The sequence below is a fragment of the Punica granatum genome, chromosome 3 (genome assembly GCF_007655135.1).
Source record: "Punica granatum isolate Tunisia-2019 chromosome 3, ASM765513v2, whole genome shotgun sequence".
Classification (NCBI taxonomy): Eukaryota; Viridiplantae; Streptophyta; class Magnoliopsida; order Myrtales; family Lythraceae; genus Punica; species Punica granatum.
Window position 1 is genome coordinate 29,084,258 of NC_045129.1, and position 21,432 is coordinate 29,105,689.

At 37.5% G+C, this 21,432-nt stretch overlaps 1 protein-coding gene and 1 pseudogene across 5 annotated transcripts; both read left to right on the top strand.

The window, feature by feature from the left end:
• Positions 1 to 631: 631 nt before the first annotated feature.
• On the top strand, positions 632 to 6,099 carry LOC116201116 (probable protein phosphatase 2C 15). 5 transcript variants are annotated; one of them, XM_031532229.1, is made up of 10 exons: positions 632 to 1,086; positions 1,239 to 1,453; positions 1,925 to 2,342; positions 3,114 to 3,285; positions 3,583 to 3,736; positions 3,831 to 3,894; positions 4,335 to 4,442; positions 4,607 to 4,732; positions 5,072 to 5,310; positions 5,605 to 6,099. In XM_031532229.1, the coding sequence occupies exons 3-10, from the start codon at positions 2,133 to 2,135 to the stop codon at positions 5,822 to 5,824; spliced, it is 1,293 nt and encodes a 430-aa protein (XP_031388089.1). In that variant the 5' UTR covers positions 632 to 1,086; positions 1,239 to 1,453; positions 1,925 to 2,132; the 3' UTR covers positions 5,825 to 6,099. The 5 variants fall into 5 exon arrangements, with proteins under 5 accessions (XP_031388089.1, XP_031388086.1, XP_031388087.1 ...); XM_031532226.1 differs by having other exon boundaries at positions 1,239 to 1,387; XM_031532227.1 differs by having other exon boundaries at positions 941 to 1,086; positions 1,187 to 1,387.
• A 2,808-nt stretch (positions 6,100 to 8,907) lies between these two features.
• On the top strand, positions 8,908 to 11,804 carry LOC116202056 (annotated as a pseudogene).
• Positions 11,805 to 21,432: the final 9,628 nt, after the last annotated feature.

Here is a 21,432-nt window from a genome sequence, read left to right on the forward strand (position 1 = left end):
ATTGTGCGTAGTGGTTACCAGTTGATTCCTTTTTCTTATTCTTTTCCCCGAATAATATATATATATACATTTTTTTAACAAAGAGATTGTAAACGTAACACAATAATATATTATGTTGACAAAGAGATTTTAAATTTGATTTTGAAATTATTTGTAATTTTTTATGAACTATGGACATAATACAATGAATTAAAAATTTTAATTATCTAATAAATGAACACGAATAATTTCACTTGAGTATCGAACTTGAAATCTCTTGATATCTGTCACTACTCTAAACTTATTTAATAGCTATCAGACTTTTCGTTTGATTAGATTAGGTCCTAGACCTCCTTATCTAACCGAAAATAATAATATTTTCTTTCCCTAAAATAACCGAAGTATAAAAGCAGTAGAAAAAGAAATTGGAGGATTTTCCAAAATCAATCTAGTGGAAGAATCTTTCGGGTCAATTTTTCTGACAAATAAACATCAAAGGCAGGATTCCTTATTTCACCAAAAAATAAACAATTTCATAAAATTAAAAAACCATTTCGAATTTAAATAATTAATAATTATTCTCTCTAAATGACGTGTCAAATTCAATTGTAAATAAAGCAAAGCTACGATTGGGAAAGCTTTTATCCCTTAGCGGGCTTATCCTATGAGTAAGCTTTTAATAGCATTAAGCAGCTTGAATCTGAATTAATTAGAGTATATTGAACTTTCGGATATCGGGTGATGCACATCAATAAAACTTCACTTTGCCTTATGCTCTGCAGTAAAATTGCTGTTTATAATTCATCATCGATCAAGAGAGGGACAGCAAAAGATTTTACACAATAAATAAATTAAAGGGGAAACAAGAGCGAAAAATTGGCTTTTTTATATAAAAAATTATCTAGCTGAGGTTCATTCACTAATTATTTTCATTCTTTAAAAAAAAAAAAGGGTTTGTCTCTCTAACCAGTACTCTTTTTCATTAAAAAAAGAAAGAAAAGAAAACCATTTTCCCCCACTGCATCCTGGGAAAAAGATGAAGGAAATACTAAAGAATGGATTCTTGGAGCTTGTCGGATGCGAGGAAATGGTGGGGAGCTGACCTGGGTTTGTTCCCTTCCTCAATTTCATCAATCAAAATCTCCCTTTTTCTTTTGTTAATAATTCATTCATTCAATAAAGAAAGCTTGATTTTTATTATGTTCAGATTCCTTCTGGGTCTAGTCTGATCATTATTCAATTCGGGGGCTGTTTTACAGTTCAGACATTTGGGATCAAACCAAACAAAACGCGTTTCCCTCTGTCTGCCGACTGCCGTGTTGACATCTGCTCTCTGTTTTATCTGTCCTCAGTCAGATCTGCCGAAAGCTTTGGCTTTTCTGCCCATTACAGCCAGACTTCCTCGCAGGTAAGGCTCACGGCAGTGTTCATATGTTGAAACGAATCTCTGTCTACTCAGAAGCTTAGAGCAAAGGTTTCTCTCTCTCTGTTTTGCTCATTAGTTGTTCTGTCCCTGCTGAATCTTGAGTACTCATGACTTGAGCTGTTCAATCACTCTTTGTCTGCTTTTGCGCCAGTTACGGACATGGGTATGATAAATTTTCCATCTTTATGAGAAAGATTTTCTGGGTTTGTTCTTTGACGAAAGGAAGATCCTTGGGTTTGCATGGTTGAAACAAGATGTCTTTGATATGTGAAAAACTGAGATTAGGAGTCTGAACTGCTCGTGCTTTGCTTTTCATGCATGAGAAAGGAAAACTGGACTTCTTGATGCCTATGACAACCTAAGCTATTCCGCTGAGCTAGATCATGTTTAATGAAATATATACCTTTTTCATAGTCTAATGTTTCCAAAGCTGAATATGGTTTAGTTACTGTTGAAGAATATGTGAAATATTTGTTATGATCTTAACCTCAAATGGGTTGCCTTTTGATCTCGGTGCAGATTGAGCTGATGATTTGGTAATTGAAGAGGAGAAAAGAAGAATTCTCTATTTGATGATCATTTGACACCAGTTAAGAGTGATTTCCCAATAAGGGAAACGGCTTAAATTCAAATATATATCCAAATTAGATGAGTATGCTTTTAAAGAGGACATGCGGAGTTGTCGCTTAAAATTGAAGTGAACGGTTCTGGTGGAAGTTTAGTAGATATGGCCTCAGGGGACGGGAGGAGAGGTCACCAGGATTTAGTGCCACTTGCTGCTCTAATAAGCAGAGAAATGAAGAACGAGAAGATGGAGAAGCCAACTCTAAAATATGGATGTGCTGCTCAGTCGAAGAAGGGAGAAGATTACTTTCTTATAAAGACAGATTGCCTCCGAGTCCCTGGAAACCCTTCCTCGGCATTTTCCGTATTTGCGGTAAGCTGCCTATGTGTCTATTGCAGAAAGACAGGAAATCAAAGGTGCTAACATGATCGGTTTATATATTCCGTTCTGAAATATCTAATCTCTAGGCCACTGGTGCTGTTGTACATTTAGTGCACGAGATTTTATAATCACAGTTTGTCAGGACTATATATCCATTATCATCTAACTTTCATGGTATAATGACCATTTTACTATTTATATGGTATATGGTTTTAAGTTTTCTGTAGAGTCAACCTGTAAAAGTTAAACACCCACTCTTTCTATGCGTATGTTGCTGTTTTTTCTTGTGATAGAAACACAAAAGAGTTTGCATACGAATCACCTTTCATACATCTTATTGGGATTTTGAGCGATTGTGGTTCATTATAGCTGTTTAGCAAACAATCATTATTTGTTTTTTGATTTATAGCTTCACAACATAGGACAATTCTACGATTAGAAACCTAAAATTTGAAGATAAATGTCTTTATTGTCAGTTCTTCACTTATCAAACCATGCATTCATTTTCGATGGCCCCTAGTCAAGTATCATTAGGACTATACTGATGATTGTACAGCATGGGCTGTGAAGAAGTACCTGTGGTCCCCTCTAATGAATAGCAACTAGAAAGTCCCCTACCAATCACTTGAATCACAATGTAAGCTTGTTTTTCTCATGGAAAAATCCATGCCATTAAAGTTAACGTGCTGCTTTCATTAAATAGAGCACTGCATTTCTGGATTATAGTTATATAAGTAATAATATGAGCCTGTCAATTATCAGGTCTTTGATGGGCACAATGGAAATGCTGCAGCAATTTACACGAGGGAAAATTTATTAGGTCACGTAATAGGTGCTATTCCTCGTGGGCTCGGGCGAGAAGATTGGCTTCAAGTTCTCCCTAGGGCATTGGTAGCTGGGTTCGTCAAGACCGACAAGGAATTTCAAAGAAGAGGCACCTACTTGATCCTTCTATTTAACTTCTGCTTTTCATTTGGCTTACTCCTATCTCCTGTTAGCACAACTTTAAAATGGTCATTCCACACCAACATTTGGTGAGGAAGAACCCTACAGTGTTCTTAATAGTTTGAAGCATAACTCATGTGCTGTGTCTTGCCAGCTGCAATCCAGTTGGTTACTCCTCATGCCACATGGGGAGAAAGGATAATCTAAATGTTCTTTCTTAATTTGACAATTTAGATTAGCAAATCCTGTGAAAATTGTTCTGAAGATGAATGTTCTGTCTTTGCAGGAGAAACATCAGGAACTACTGCTACATTTGTAATAGTTGATGGGTGGACCGTGACTGTTGCATGCGTTGGAGATTCTCGTTGTATCTTAGACACTCAAGGTGGTGCTGTTTCTAACTTAACTGTGGACCATAGGCTTGAAGATAATGTTGAAGAGTATGTGCATTTCTTCAAACCCTTCTTGTTGTCTTTTCCATCAGCTGCTCTACTCTACTTTGAGATGTTGATGTTGGCTGTTCTAAAATTACAGGAGGGAACGTGTCACCGCCAGTGGAGGTGAAGTTGGAAGACTCAGCATCTTTGGAGGAGCAGAGGTAACATGCTATAGGTTCGTCATTTGTTGATATATTCAGAGAGAGGGGAAGAGAGAAATTCTTCGTAAATTTGCAATCTTGCAAATGGTTTCTCACAGGACTTGAATGTGGTTACCGTCAACCTAGTAGAATTGGTCCGGTGATCAAAGGGTGCGAATCCCCCAGTTTGAGTCTCCCTAAAACTATACAAAAGAGTACTCCCTATTGGACATTAAATGGCCTATTTGATCAGACTGAACTGTCTCGTGGACTTACATGGAGTTAATGTGGACCATGGGGATTAGTTGGGCAAAGCTCGGGCGCCCCTCACTATCCAAAAAAAAAAATGAAAGAATTAGTTATTATCAGATGACTAAACATCTATTTTGTGCCATTGACGACATAAATAATAATTAAAAAAAAAACCTTGAAATGTGCTGAATTCCTCCATGACCTTTCAGATTGGCCCCTTGCGTTGTTGGCCAGGCGGTTTATGTCTTTCTCGGTCCATTGGAGACATGGATGTTGGAGAATTTATTGTTCCAGTACCTCATGTGAAACAGGTCAAGGTAAAAGGTCTTCTAATTTTGCTTGCATCGTTAATTTGATTCATTCTACCTGATATATTACTGTGTCGGATAAATCCTCTTCCTTCATTTGATCAAACCTATAAAAAGAAAAGAAAACATTGAGGGACTACCTTCATCATCAATACTCAAATTCAATGTTGCAGCTGTCAAATGTAGGTGGGAGGCTCATAATAGCTTCAGATGGAATCTGGGACGCCCTTTCATCTGAGGCAGCTGCAAGGACTTGCCATGGTTTGCCTGCTGAACTTGCCGCTAGACAAGTCGTAAAGGTAAATTATTCTCTCCATTTCATAGTAATCTCCTAACAGATCAGGTGGACTTGTAAAGTTAGTGTGGACATAATTTTCACAATTAATCCAACTACACTACAGGTTCATAAAATCAACTTAGAATCCAATGGTTCCAACTAAATTTGTAAAAATTAGATGAATCATTCGTGAATAACTCGAATATTATTTCAAGGCATTCATGTCATAAAACGGCAGTGCAAAGGCTTACTTTGTCTGTCCTGTACAGTTTTTCTTACTGTTGGAGTAGATGTTTGAGAAGGAGAGGCGAGTGCGATCACAATTTGATATAATATTTGACTATGTTAATACGCTGTTTAGGAAGCATTAAGGACGAGGGGGCTTAAAGATGACACGACCTGCATAGTTGTTGACATAATTCCACCAGATAGTTCAAGTTCATTGCCCACTTCCCCGCCCCCAAAGAAGCAGAACAAGCTGAGAGCGCTGCTTCTCAGGATCAAGTCTCGTAATTCTTCAAGTAAACTATCGAAGAAGCTCTCAGCTGTAGCTGTAGTGGAAGAACTGTTTGAAGAGGGCTCAGCAATGCTTGCTGAAAGGTAGGTTATTTGATACTTCTGATCTCTATTAATACAGTTTCCCTGTTTGGTGTGACAGTTAATTCTCTTTCTATTTCATTGAACTTTCTTTATCTGCTCTTTAAAAAAAAAAGGTTCAAGGGAGATCTCATCATATGGTGCACCTGATGAACCGATAAGTTTGGGCACAGAAGATGGAGATTTGGTTGACTATCATTGTGATTAGTGTGCTATATTTACTTAGCCTGTTCGAATTCATCGCTGCTATGCTAGATCCAATCCAGGATAATAATTTCGCAAAACACTTGCATGCAGGCTTGGGACTGACGATACTGCAGCACAATCGACCTCGGGACTGTTCATGTGCGCGGTTTGCCAAGTGGACCTAGCCCCAAGCGAGGGCATTTCAGTCCATGCAGGGTCTATCTTCTCCATGAGCTTGAAGCCGTGGCAGGGCCCTTTCCTATGTGGGGATTGCCGGAACAAGAAGGATGCCATGGAGGGGAAGCGCCCAAGTGGCGTTAAAGTGGCTTGATGCTGCTCGAGTTGTGGTATTGTTTTGTAGTTCTAATTAGTATCAATTCTTTTGTTTGTCCTTCGATTCTTTTGTTTGAAAATCCTGCCATTTCTGTAGATCTATTATTTTTTGAATCTTGGTAGAGGAGTTGGCCCTATGATTGTATATGTATAGCTTGATCTGATGATATTAACAATAATCAGAGTGAGCTCTGTAGCATCTGCTTATGAGTTGATTAAGCTTCACTGCTGTATCAGTTCCGATTCCAAAATATTGGTTCTTTTGATTGGTTATGTTTTGTCGGCCCGCAATGACACCAGAATTGTTATTCGAACTCCCTCAATTCCCCAAGTCTTGTATCGAAAATCATCCCACCCAGATAAGTTTTTTTAGTCTTCTGTTTGGATAAGGTGATGGGGCTAATTATCAGGGGACCAAATTGCATCTCTCAGCTCAAATGTTCTTCCATCTTCCACCTCTCAAAAGCCTATTGCTCCGGCGCCGTTGTTTAGGTAGAAAATTGTTCACTAAAAATGAAAATAATTATTCTATAGAATTGATAATGATCATTATTTATGTTGGCATAATTTATGCTGCGTTTGGTTTCAATGTAGGATTTTAAAATCAGATTTTGATTTTGAAAAAGAGTGGTATAAATGAACTCACACTTTGACTTTGTATAAATTATTTTGTTTTGTTGTTAAAAAGTGGTATAAATGAGGCCAATTTTTTGACTTTGTATGAGTTATTTTGTTTTGTTGTGGGTAGAATTAGGTTAAAGTTGTGATTTTAAAATCACATTTGCAAACCAAACAAGTCATTAGATTCGTGAGTATCGCACATTCGTGTCTTTTTTGTGGGTAGATACACATTCGTGATTTTATATCGCCTATGTGATAATAAATTAGATTAATTTATTCTCTATTGTAAGATTTATTGTAACCAATAGGAAAAATAATTTATTCAGTGTGTGCCATAGCATCCAAAAGCACAAATGGGTCGTGACTAATCCAGTTCTCATAGCGTGAATTTGATAAAAAAAAAGTTCTCATAGCGTGAATTTGATCCGAAAAAAGAAAAGAAAAGAAATTTGTCAAAAGAAAATGAAAATACAAATTGCCCACACTTTTCCTTTTATATTTGTGGGCTAAATAGTTAAAAAACACTTTAAAATTGAAAAATTATGATACTGTCATGTGGTTTCATGAGGGAAGAGATTTGAACAAAGAGTTTTAGTTTATCGTATGTATGATGTATGATATGATATGATGATGATGATGATAATTGAAAAATGTATTGTAATATTATTATTTTTATTTATTTTATTTCTTAACTAGTCGTGGAGTCCGTGCATTGTGTGGGATAATACACCAATCTAAAAGAAATTAAAATTACTTTGAGAGTCAAAAGTGAAACAAAAATGATAAATAAATAAATAACCTTCTTCTAGACGAACTTACTTTTTGAGAGTTTGCATATATAGGTAGCCTCTCAAGAGATGAAAGTTACATCACCAATCTTCTTGAGAAAGAATATGAGGAAAAAAATAAAATAAAAAAATGAAAAATTACGATAAAAATGAGAAAAAAAATCAAAGTATGAATCAACTCACTTGTATCTAGGAATAGATATACGTTTCAAGAGCTCGCCCGTATTGTTTGAGAGCTGAATAGGCCCATGTATAATAGTATATGTGTATGATAATTCATATTTATAACTATCATAATCTGATTTGTTTTTGTTATTCAGTCAACAAAACATATTTGTTTTTTGAAAAGAAAATATAATTAATATATATCTATAAAATATTATCTAATTTATTTTTTAAAATAAATATCTATAAAAACATATAATTTATTTATATTTTTTCTTCATATATATACTAAAAGTTATCCACGAAACCATATATTAAGTATATTTCTATTATGTATACATATATATATTGATATTATATACTTATTTTCATTGATGTGATGAAATATTAATTTTTATTTTAAAAATTCATATTATTAAATAATATCTATGATACATATAATAAAATTTTCTCATTTATTTCAAATACATTATGTTATATAAATTATAAAATTAAAGAAATCAAGAAAATATTTAAATTAAAAAATCAAGAAATTATTTATTCGAATTTTATGATGATATATCTTTAAAAAATATTTTTTATTAAAAATAATTTCGAAAATAAAAATAAACAAATAAGACCTAGAAAATTCCTTTCAGAAAATATATACTAATATATACTTATTAAATTCAACTCAGAAACAGAGCATTCTGAGGTCATCTATTAATATATTTATATTATGTATGAATATATACTTATTTTGATGTTAATATTTATGTGATGAGATATTGATTTTTATTAAAAAAAATTCAAGATTAATAATATTTATATATATATATATATTATAAAATCGTGTCATTAATTTCAAATACAATATCTTATATAAATTATAAAAATTGAAGAAATCAATAGATCAGATTTTATGATGAGATACCTTTATAAAAGTATTTTTTTATTAAAAATAATTCAGAAAATGAACAAATAAAAACCTAGAAAATTTCATTCAGAAAATTTATATTACCTTCAATTTGAGATCACCATAATATCCAAAAGTTTTTTTGATATTTTTGGTCTTTTTTAAATGGAATATTATAACCAAAAATAATTTAGGAAGATTTTATTGCTAATTTTGTGATAAAAGATAATTTAAAATTTTAAAAACTCAAAAAATTAAAGAAATCATGAAATCAGATTTTATGATGAGATATCTTTAAAAAATAATTTTTATTAAAAATAATTTCCGAAAATAAAACATAAAAACCTAAAAAATTTCATTTAAAAAATTTATATTACATTCAATTGGAGATCACCATAGTAAACAATAGATTTTAATATTTTACGATATTTTTATCGTCTTTAAATTGGATATTATAATAAAAATAATGATTTTTTTTGTTAATTTTACAATAAAAAATAATTTTAAATTTTAAATCTCAAAAAATTAAGAAAACTATTTTTAATAACTGAGCGTTCTAAAGCCGTCCGGTCGGATCCCATCTTGCATCTTGCTTTCATATATATATATATATATATATATATATGTATAGATTTTAATTGGCCCCTCGATTCTGGGGTTTGAACCTTTGAACCAGCTGCCAGCTGCCTCTTGCCCGCTCCAGTTCGTGCTCTGCTAGTCGGCGTCTCAGCTCAGCTCACCACCGGATACTCCAGCCTGCTCCTGCTCCAGCTCCTGCTCGGCTGTTCCGGTGATTCTAGGGTTTGGCTGTCAACCCTGCTAAGTCTCACTGTCCCCCTCGCTAGCCGTCTTCCTCGTCTCACCAGCGAGCCGCTGCTGCTCACTCTCCCTACCGAGCCTCTGCAGTCCAGGTGGTGAGTTGGTGCCTCCGCCTTCACTTATTCCCGTCACTTTGATACTGTAATTTAGTCGTTCTATCGCTGATTAACTGATTGAATCATTGATTAGCTTAGCTGGTAGTGTGGCTGTTGGTTAAGTTGGTTATGAATAGATTAGCTGATTATGAGCATCACCTTTCATAAGATTTAGCGTGGGAGTTGGTCAAATGCTCTTTAATTGCTGATTCGGTTTTGTATTGTAATCTGTGTTATTGATGATCAATCTATGCATTTTAATTTCATTGTGACAGCCTAACCAAAAGCCGCTGGACGGTCTCCTTCTATCCTCAGGGTCAGCGTGTGCTCTAAAGCCGAAGCCACACCATGGTGCGTCTCCTCTTTTCGATTCTTGAACTCATGGATTGATCTTGTTGAATCCATTTCTATCCACTTCGAACTGTTTACTGATTTCATCGTCTTCTTGTTACTTCTTTCAGCCGCAGGGAGATTACATAGAGCTCCACAGGAAGCGACATGGCTACTGCCATGATCACTTTGAGCGAAAGCGTAAGAAAGAGGCTCGTGAAGTCCACGAATGCTCCGCCATGGCCCAAAAGGTTCCTCCTTTTACCCTCTCTGGTTCATTCTCTTGGTGCTCTGTGAAGTTATACATTTTGCTTGGATTCGGTGAAGATGAGCCGTGTTTTCATTTCCTTTGCACTCTGAATCGTTGTTTGCAGGCTTTGGGTATCAAGGGTAAGATGTTTGCCAAGAAGAGATATGCTGAGAAGGCTCTAATGAAGAAGACGTGAGTTCCCTAATTCTCATCTTATTAATTGGCACACATTGCTGTTTCCTGCAAAGCTGATTTGTTTCATGTTTGTTGCGCGTGAACTTGTTAGCTATAGATAATTCGTTTTTATTTCTATTTTAATTTTATGTATCAGTATTCATTGGTGAGGAGTGAGCCCTTATAATTGCATTTCATGAATGATAAGACATCACTCGCTTCGCCATTTTACTTGATTTCCCATGTTGGGCTGTGAGTTGTTGTGCAATATACACATATTGAAAATTCAGTGTTATTATGTTGATGTGGCAGCAGGCTTTCTAAATGTCTGTGCCTTTAGAAAGTATGGTATGATGTGTTGGCAAATTTTTTACATGAATAACAGATTGGCTATGCATGGGGAGTCAACAAGTAGGCGGAAAGTGGACGATGATGTGCAAGACGGAGCTGTTCCTGCATATCTTCTTGATCGTGAGAACACTACTCGGGCCAAGGTACATATATAATGTAAATGGAATATGAATAAGTATTCATGTCGGATGCTGCTGGTGGTTTACGAAACTGATAGTGCTCCAGTGATAGGTACTTAGCCAAAGTGAGTTAGTCTTCCTTGTCTTCTTTCAATGGAATTTCTAATTATTTGTTGATGGACGAGTCAAATCCAGTGTTTCTCTACTATTTCCAACTTGAGGTCCATAGGATGTATTCTTATAACATGTTCATCTTTCACCTTCAGGTCCGACCTGTTGCAGAGGACGAGATGTTCTAAGTGATCAGATCCGGCAAACGCAAGAGTAAATACATTGAAATGCTCTCTCTTGAATTTTGTTCAATGTTCTCTTATTGTTTGCTATCTTACTTCATATTCCTTTGCATGTGAGAACTTTCAGGTATCATTTTTATTTGATCAGAGTGAGGTACCTTTATGAATGAATTGTAAAGGAACTTTGAGATCTAATTGGAACTGTATGAATATCAGGATGAAATCCTGTTCAGTGTGTTGTGCTTCTTTGTCTGTTATACAGGGCCACCTAATTTTTTATTATAGATGGTTTAAATTGCTCTGGCATTTCATATTCTCTACCATGTTCTCTATTTCAGCCAAGCAATGGAAAAGAATGGTGACGAAAGTCACGTTCGTGGGTCCTGGTTTTACCCAGAAACCTCCCAAGTATGAGCGATTCATCCGTCCCTCGGGTCTAAGGTTCAGTAAAGCGGCTGTCACACACCCTGAACTTAAAGTGCACGTTCAACCTTGAGATCATTGGCGTGAAGAACAATCCCAATGGCCCGATGTATACTTCTCTTGGTGTCATGACCAAGGGAACTATCATTGAGGCAATGCCTCCTTCACATCAATCGATTGTTCATGCAAAAAACCTGGTTGATATCTCCTGAACAATGTTTCTGTTAACCACCTCAGGTGAATGTGAGCGAGCTAGGTCTGGTCACACCAGCTGGGAAAGTAGTGTGGGGTAAGTAATCTGTCACGAAGGAGATGATTTTACTCTCTTTATCTTCTGTATGAGGCTGCTGACATAATTGCTGTTGATGGTTGCAGGTAAATATGCCCAGGTCACTAACAATCCCGAGAATGATGGTTGTGTCAACGCAGTCCTGCTTGTCTAACATCAAAACAGCTGTCCGACTTATAGCGGAGAGAAATTTTTGTCATGTATAACCAGCTCAGTTCTAGAGAGAAATCTTTTGTTGTTGCTGCTTCGAGATACTGTAACTGATCTGTTTATGGGTTCTCTCTCGTGGTAAAGACTTGTTTCATCGAGGTAACCCTCAGTCATCTATACAAAGATGTCATTTCATTCATCGACTTATTTAATTTAGATGTGTGCAAAAGGTTTACAGGTCATTTTCTATCTTAATCTGGTAGACTGCAACAAAATATACCAAGGATGAAAAACCAGTCTGTTAAGCAAACCAAGAAAAGAAAGCAGTACGATGAACAGAAGATCTGCAACTTTGAGAAGATGAAGCTATTTGGTACGATACGCTGTATCCCAACAAACAAATTATATTATCCTGGCAAGAGAAGACACTAGCAAAGTAGTAAATGGCAATAATCAGCTGACGGGCTGGCAGGGAAAGGGGCTAAATCACTTGAGCAACCCGGTGGCAAGCCTAGTGAGATCCTGCATGGGCTATTTCACCACGTCCCTCTTCGTCCTTTTCCCTATGTCAGCTGCATATCTGCTGGCAGAATAAACTCTGATAGCTGCTGCAGCCATTCCGGGCATATCTTTGTCGCAAGGCAGAGCGGGGTGGAAAAAGACTAGGGCAGGAGCCCACCCACTGTGGAAACTGAAAAATAATAAAAATACAGGATTAATTTAATATAGATTAAATTATAATATATATCTTCTTGATATACCTATTGATATAGGTAATGTACATAGCATTACCCTTCTATTTCTTTGCTTCATATATAATAATCAATCGAAAGGCAATTCTTAATATTACGGTTCTATTTCCTAGATTTCATATTATTTTCAATCGGAATTTCAGTATCCCTTGCCCATCCTGAATCCTCCCCTGGTCCAGCACGAGGAGATCCATTTGCAGTATATCACAGTTGTTTATAGAGAGGCTGTAGCACCCGAACCCATTATGTTAGTTATATGCCGTAGAGTCAATATATGTGCTTTGGATAATTCTCTAGTTATTGCAGCTATTATTCTATTATTCATAATATGATTATGTTTATTAGAATAAGTCCAAAAGATTCTTGTCAAATGCTTCATTCTCAATGAATTGAGAATATGAGTGGCAGAGTAATCTGGTACAAGTTTCTTAAAACTATTAATGATCATAGGAGTTTTGATTGGGCATTATCACTCCGGAAGATCGTCACATCTGTCTGTGTCCATGATTAGTATGAGATATTAATGATTATGGAATTGTAAGTATGTCGAAACATACATATTTATGTGATAAGTAGGTCAAACGTGACACAGATAAATTCACGTGGTACTTTACTGTTATCACTGAATATTGTCTAGACCGCATTAATGCATGTAATTCTTATACCTGAGATGACACAGTTACCTTGTGCACAGGTGGCTAAAGTTTACTACTGTTTATATACTTGTGCCTAGCATGGTATCCGGCAGTATGTGGCTTTAGCTAGTTGTGTATGGAAGTAGATGACCAATCAAGACGTGATTCATTAACCTAAATAAACAAGGAAAATATCATATGGATATGAGATTGATTCTTGATCAAGAAATCCTTGGCCAAGGTAGTTGGATTTAAATAGAAAGGAGTGTATACTTTAGTCCAGTTGATCTAAGAATGGAAACCCAGAGACTCCATAAGGTTAGCTGTAGGGTTCGACATTAACCACGACCCTAACTTAATCGGGATCTTGTAATGAAGGGATTCAAGTACATGGCAAATATGGTCATTGGTTCATCAGAATGTTGTAGTCCCACATTCGTCATTACTTGGGTGGTCATGACATGTTGTGCTAGGCGTTACCCATGACTTATGAGAGCCAAGGGCATTTCGGGATTTTGTCTTTTGGTGTGAAAAGAGGTTTCTAATAATGTCAAAGATGTTGACATTATATTCTCATTGTCAATTAATGATGAACATAGTTAGTCACATACAACAGGACACGTTCAAGCCAAGATGAATAGATTCTAATTAAGGTAATGAGGGATCAATTATAGGATTCAATTTGCAATTAGATTGTAGGGTTGCTAGCACATTCCGAAGTCAAATCCAACTAGGAAGTGGATCCTCAAAAGGAATTTTTACATGAGATATATTAGTTTCCTTATTTGGAAAGTTACCATAAATAGAAAGTCTATATATGAAAAATTGTCTCGAGGGCAATTCGGTATTTCTTTCTTGGACTAAAGAGATGTCTTGGAAATTCACGAGGATGAGTTTGTAATTAATTGATTGTGAATTAATTCAAGTTGCAAACATTGCTCCTTAAGGATAAATAATGCAAGTATATATATTTTGATATGTGTGGCTATTATTAATCCTTAATTCTCGTGATTATCTAAGACACACTCTTCGATATATACAAGGATGGTTTTGCAATTAATTAGTTATGAATTAATTGATACTGCAAAACATGGTTCTTGATGGGTTAATGATGCAATTTTATATATAGATATATGCGGCCTCATTTATCCATTAAGTCTTGTAATTATCCAAGACTTAAAAGGACATGAATGACTCAATTTTCATCATTTCTTTTGCTCTAAATTTGATTTTCTAAAAAAACTTGAGAAAATGAGGGAGAGTGAGAGCGAAAGTCCCAATGAGAGGCCCCCGGGCACGAGTGGTGAAAAGTCGACTGAAGAGGCTGGCCTGCTAGATAGAAGCATCAAGAGAGCGAAGAAAGTGATGGGGTCAGTGAGGGCAAGGAAGAGTACAAAGGGGAGTCCATTGAGATACAAGGCGACGCTTAGAAAGGGGGTTTGAGGGTGGAATATGGGGTTGCATTGCTAGGGAAGAGACATACTTTCAAGAGGAATACTACTGGAATCCCGCTAGCCCTTAGAGTTCCTCTAGCCCTTATAGTTGATGATTGTTCTATGGTTGATTTCACGAATAAAACTGTGCCCCAAGATTCTGGTTACGGAAACGGAGCTGGATCAGTTTTGAGCTAATTGGCGGGATTCCCTTTTCATCAAAGTATTGGGTAAGCGAGTCACGTATACTGTTCTCAAGAAGCGTCTTCATTAGCTTTAGGCACTGGAAGGTGACCTGACGATGACGGATTTGCCAAACGACTACTTTATTGTCAAGTTCACTAATAATGACGAAAGGGACTTCGCTCTGTACGGTGGTCCATGGCTGGTGTAGGGTCATCATTTGACTGAATGTGAATGGGCTTCGAATTTCTTCCCTGATAAAGCAAGAATTGATCGGGTTACAGCATGGGTCCGGGTGCCGAATCTCCATTTGGAATATCAAAATGAAGTCGTGCTAAGGAGGATTGGTTTTGCTCTGGGGAGGTCGGTGAGGATTGATTGTAATACGGCAGATGTGGCAAGGGGAAATTTTGTAAGGATATGTGTTGAAGTTAATCTAAATGAACCTTTGAGACCTTCACTAGAAGTGCTAGATCAGATCTATCGAGTCGAATATGAAGGTCTCAACTTAATCTGCTTTGATTGCGGTAAGGTTGGCCATCGGCATGAGAGCTGCAACGAGGGCCACATGGATGACAATAATGCTTCCATCGAGGCTAGCAATGGCGCTGATCACGAAAGAGTGCGAGTACAGGCATATATACTAACGCTGATATGGAGACAGTGGCAGCCAAGGTTGGCCTTGAAGCTGAGATTCTTGGTTCGGAAGCCAAACCAATGGTGGGAGCGGCCATAATTGCGACCAAGGACGTTCCAGCAACGTTCGGTCCGTGGATGATTGTACAAGGAAAGTCCAGTAAATCAGGGAATATCCCAAAGAAAAGGGGATTCGGACCATGAAAGCAGCAACTAATCGGGGTAATTAGTATAATCGTGGAACAAAATTTGATATCTTGGCAAATAAGGAAGATTCCAGAGACTTGCCAGAAGAGTTATTACAAGGGGAATGGGAGAGGCAGAGGCTAGACAGAAGGAGAAATCTACTCCTCGAATTGGGCGGAAAAGTGATAACATGGAGGAGATTCCTTTCCAATTTAAGGGAGGGGCCTTCGAAGTAGGCCTGACCAACAAACAAAGCCGAGGACAACACAAATTCCAAGCCAAGCCCAACGACAGAGAGCCCAATGACCCGAAGTGGGTGAAGTAAAGTAACTAGCTAGTATTACCAAAGCTTGTTGTACTTATGCATCCAAAACGTTCAACCAAAATTGGTCAGCGCTCACCCATAAATAGTATCATTCAAGCCATGCAAGGACAAATTTTTATAGTAGGAAGGTGGGAACATGATAATAGACCAAACTCGGAGGCTGAGTTAAGTCAGACCTCGTGTGATATTGAAATTGACCCAGCTCCAAATCTGGAGGAAAGAGGAGATATGGTGCAATCGGGTGACATTGGAGATGGAGGAACAATCAAGGATGCTATGGTATTTGGTGATTATATGGAAGTTATTCCTGAAACTACCGAGACGGTGGCTATGTAGGTCTCCAAAGTTGGGGAGCATAAGCAAATAGATGCCAATTGAATCAACTTCTTGATGTAGTCTATATAATCTTACCATTATTAATTATTCGAATATTCTCATGGAATTACAGGAGTGCAGGAAAATCCTCGTTTCAAGCGAGTACTAAGGGACTACTTGAGAGAAGTAAGACCGAACATGGTGATCATCCTAGAGCCAAGAATAAGTGGCTCAATAGCTGATAGAGTTTGCAGTAGCTTTCGAGATTTTTCCTCGATAAGAATTGAAGCGCAAGGGTTTTCTGGCGGCATATGGCTATGGTGGAACCCATAAGAGGTATATATTTCCCATGTTTGTAGATTTTCCCAAGCTATGCATTTTAGGGCAGAGTGGGGAAGGAGATGACATTCATGGATTACGACAGGGTATGAGTACCCTACTGAGAGTGTTCATAGGGAACTTTGGTCTAACCTGAAGCTAATTTCTGCCGGGATTAATGAGGAATGGCTAGTTATAAGGGATTTTAATGAGATCATTGACACCACGGAGAAGATTGGCAGAGTAACAACTAATGCCATGGCGTGTCACACATTAAGAGAGGTCTCGGAGTCTTGCAGTCTACTTGATCTTGGAAGTAATAGCCCCCGGCTGACTTGGAAGGGTCCAGTAGCAGGTGGCTATGATCGTGTCTACAAGCGGCTGGATAGGGCTATGTCCAATGCGAGTTGGCGTACTCGATATCTGGAGGCCATGGAAAAAGTTCTGACTTGAATAAAGTCTGACCATTATCCCCTATTAGTCGACCTGTGAGAAACACATGAACCTGTATCATATATGAGAGGCCTTTCAGATATCAAGCTGCTTGGCAAAGGTACCCCGACTTCACGAATTTTATTAGCAGAACCTGGCCTAAAAGGGTGGACCTCCATGTAGGGCTGGATGAGCTCTAGCATGCGTTTCGTCATTGGAACAGAGACGTCTTCGGGAATATTCACAAGAGGAAGAGACGACTTTTTGCCCAACTAAGTGGCATTCAACGAGCACTGTTGTATGGATCTAATTACTTTCTCAAGAATCTGGAGCTAAAACTTGAGAGAGAACTAGATGAAGTGTTAGCACAGGAGGAACTCCTATAGTTTCAAAAGTCAAGGAGTGAATGGGTGCAGCAAGGAGATCGCAACATGAAATACTTCCATTCGAAGGCTATCATCAAAAGGAAAGTATTTCAATTGAGGGCCTACAAATGGAGGACAAAACCTCGTGTTTTAATGATGATGTATTACGAAAAATGATATTGGACCACTTTCAGCAATTTTATGAGGAGCCAGCGAGCCATGCCCGACCAAGGCTGGGGTTCTCTTTTCCACATGTGGAGTCGCACCATACAAACTCCCTGGGTAGGGCGATCTCAGTAGAGGAAGTGCAGCGAGCAATTTCGAGATGTACTCCTTCAAAGCTCCGGGATTGGATGGGTTCCATGCCTACTTCTTTCAATCTAATTGGGAGCTAGTGGAAAGGCAGGTGACAGAACTTGTTCGTGAAATATTTGAAGGAAGGAAATCAGCGAGTATCATTAACAACACTATGATCGTGCTTATTCCGAAGGTCGCGCAACCGGAGACAATCCACAATTTTCGCCCTATCAGTTTATGTAACGTATTGTACAAGATTGTCACTAAACTGATTACAAATCGACTGAAACCACTAATGCAGAAATGGATTGCACTGAACCAAGCAAGCTTTGTACCTGGCAGGCAAATTCGAGATAATATAATTGTGGCAGGAGCTAATGCACACTATGCGCTCTCTGCGAAGGAAGGAGGATTTTATGGCGGTAAGGGTGGATCTTGAAAAGGCTTATGCTAGTCTCTCTTAGGGCTTTGATGACACTTTGCGAGTAGTCAGTATTCCGAATAACCTCCGCCAAGTTATAATGGACTGCATCACTACTCCATCTCTCCAAGTCATATGGAATGGCGATGCGACGTAGGCATTTACAACGGAAATGGGTATTTGACAAGGATGCCCATTTTCCCCATACGTCCTGTGATATTGAGAGAATGGGTCATCTTATTAGCAACTTGGTACAAGGAGGTCGTTGGAAGCCTATCAGGGTTGGACGACATGGACCTGAGGTATCTCATCATATGTTTGCGGATGACCTCCTACTATTTGCAGATGCCTCAGTTGAATAAATGGATATCCTCAAAGAGGCTATTGAGCAATTTTGTACTACTTCAGGGCAAACAGTCAGTGTTGCTAAAACGATGATGTACTTCTCTCGAAATGTTAGCCAAGCCACCCGACATGATATTCAAGCCATCAGCTCATTCTCAGTCATAGAGGATTTACTTAGGGGTTCCGCTACTCCTTGGTAAGATGACCAAGCAAACATATTATAGAATTGTAGAGCGGATTAAAGCAAAGTTTTCGGGGTGGTCTGCTGCAACCTTCTCCATGGCTAGACGTGTAACATTGGTTAAATCATTTTTGACATTGATCCCGTCCTTTACAATGCAGTCCACAAGGATACCTTATGGAATTCTTGATGAAGTCGAGCAGTTATGCCATAATGTCATTTAGGGACACACGTTTGAGTGTAGGAAGCTCCATCTGATTCACTGAAATATAATAGCGCAACCTATGATTTGCAGCGGGCTCGAGATTAGGTGACTCCATGAATTTAATGAGGCGTTTCTTGCCAAAATATGCTGGGATTTGGTAATGAATTCAGGCACATTATGGGCTTAGACCTTGAGACACAAGTATGATCATCCTGATGCAATTATACCTAGCTATGTGAAATCAAGAGCGTCATGGCTATGGAACTCGTTATGTGAGGTTTGGCCTAAGATTTCGCAAGGGATCGGGTGGTCTATTGGATCAGGTGACATGGCTGCATTTTGGCAAGATAGCTGGGTTCCATATCATGGATCGTTAATTGATGTTGTCATAGGAATGGTCTCCAACGAGTGGAGAGGTGCCCTAGTTCATGATTTTGCTGATGTTAGTACGGGATGGAGATGGAATCTCTTCTCATACCTTATTCCGCAGCAAAACCTTTTGCACATTGCTGCTTTACCTCCACCATTGCTAGATCGAGAACCAAATCGACCATTTTGGAAGCTGACGTTGAGCGGCCATTTTCGGTTAAGTTGGCCTATAGATTCCTTGTTAGCGATGATATTGCCGGGGAAGGAGTGCTTTGGAAACTGATATGGAAGTGGCGTAGACCTCAGAGGATAAGAAACTTCTTGTGGACTGCTGGATATGGAATACTATTAATGAATGATATGCGAATGCAACGAGGTCTCACTAATTATGATATCTGTCAGCTTTGCGGGACAGGTTAGGAAACCATTCTACATGTTCTAAGAGACTGTGTGCACTGCAAACACATGGAGACAACTACTCCCAATTAATATGAGCCAATCTTTTTTTTTTTTCTTGATGGTAGGGAGTAATGTCTAATTAATAACTTATCTTGTTCACACCCGGGTCTAGAAGGCATTTCATGGGCACTTATCTTCGGAGTGGCTTCTTGGTTGTTTTGGGGTTTGCGAAATAAATCCATCTTCGAGCCCCAGTTTGCCCGGCCTCTCGATAGTGCTGCAATGATCTTTAAAGTTGTGCATGAGTTTGTTCAATCCAACCTCTGTGCAAATGCACACACAAATCGAAAGGCTCGAGATTGGAAACTAATTGGATAGAGGATGCCTAGTGATGGATGGCTAAAACTCAATACTGATGGAGTTACGAAGGAGAACTCGGGTCCCGTGGGGGCTGGAGGTTTACTTCGTGATGAGAATGGCAGGTGACTTGGGGGGTTTGTGCATAACATCAAGATTGCAACTTATGTTCTTGCATAATTATGGGCTACCAAATATGGCCTCGAAGTATCGTGGGAGATTGGGGCAAGGAGGCTGATGCTTGAGACTGACTCTGAGTTAGTTGCACATCTCCTACGCTCATAGGGGGAGTAGGTGGGCTATAATGCAGCTATTGTTAGTGATATTCGTTCCTTGCTCAATCGTAATTGATCAGTAGTGATCGAGTACACCTATCGTGAAGGCAACATGTGCGCCAATTGGCTAACGAATCATGCTTTAACACTTCCTATCGGAGTGCATAGGCTCATTAATTGTCCTATTGGACTTGATCATTTGATTTTCAATGATATTGTAGGGGGCACCATACCTCGTCTCTGTATTCTCTGATTTCCTTATTAACGCATTTGGCCAGGCACCGTATTTCACCAAAAAAAAGTTATAAACACTAGATCTAGGATAAATTGGTAATTTTATATATTAATTACCTCCCTCACTCATCCACTTTTCTCTCTTTTTTGAGCTCATCTTTTCTCTTTTAGTAAAGAGGAAATTTTAAATGATCCTACATTACATTGATGCGGTGAGGAAAAACCAATAAGAATTCTTTAATAAAAAATAATATGACAATTATCCGAGTGATTAGCACCAATTACCCTGCTTCATGCAATTTAATTGGTGCTTGCTTGCTGATCACCCAACAACTTCTCTTTAATAAAACGCATATATCTTTTAAAAACTGTCCTCTACTTTACTTTTATTTTATTAGTTTAATTATTATAAATTATTTATTTAAGTTTACTTATTTACACTGAACGAAATTGATTTTTAATTAAAATTATCTAATTGCATTCAAATTTTTTTACATGTAGTTATGCAATAAATATTTCATATAAACTTAAAATGATAACACAATTGTGTATAGCACGAATATGAAGTATGTGCAATTTGCATGACGTAAAAACACTGACTCTAAGTATTTCTACATAATATAACTATCTCATCCCTTCTTGAATAATCTTAACTTTCCGAGATAGTTACTTTGGCAATGTAAATTAAAAAAAAAAAGGTGCAATCCTGTGCATAGTACGGGAACAACATCTAGTAAATATAAAACCATAAGGGGTTGATTTGTATATTATTAGTGTCTCACACACACACACACATATATATATCCAACATCGATTTTTAAGCATATATATATATATATATCTAGGGTATCACCATCATTGTATATGCTTTATAAAAATAAAAATTTTCAGTCTACCAAAAAAAAATCAGAGCAATATAATATGCAAGAAAATCTACATTAGTGAAATAACAATCGTGTTAAAATATATTGAAAATCCATCTTTCGGTTTTCATATAATATCACATGATACAAGAAAATCTACATTAGTGAAATAACAATCGTGTTAAAATATATTGAATATCCATCTTTCGGTTTTCATATAATATCACATGATAAATGAATGAAAGTAAGTTCACTGATGATATCAAAATAAATATATTTTGAATACTCAATATTAAAGAAAATAATAATGTAATACTG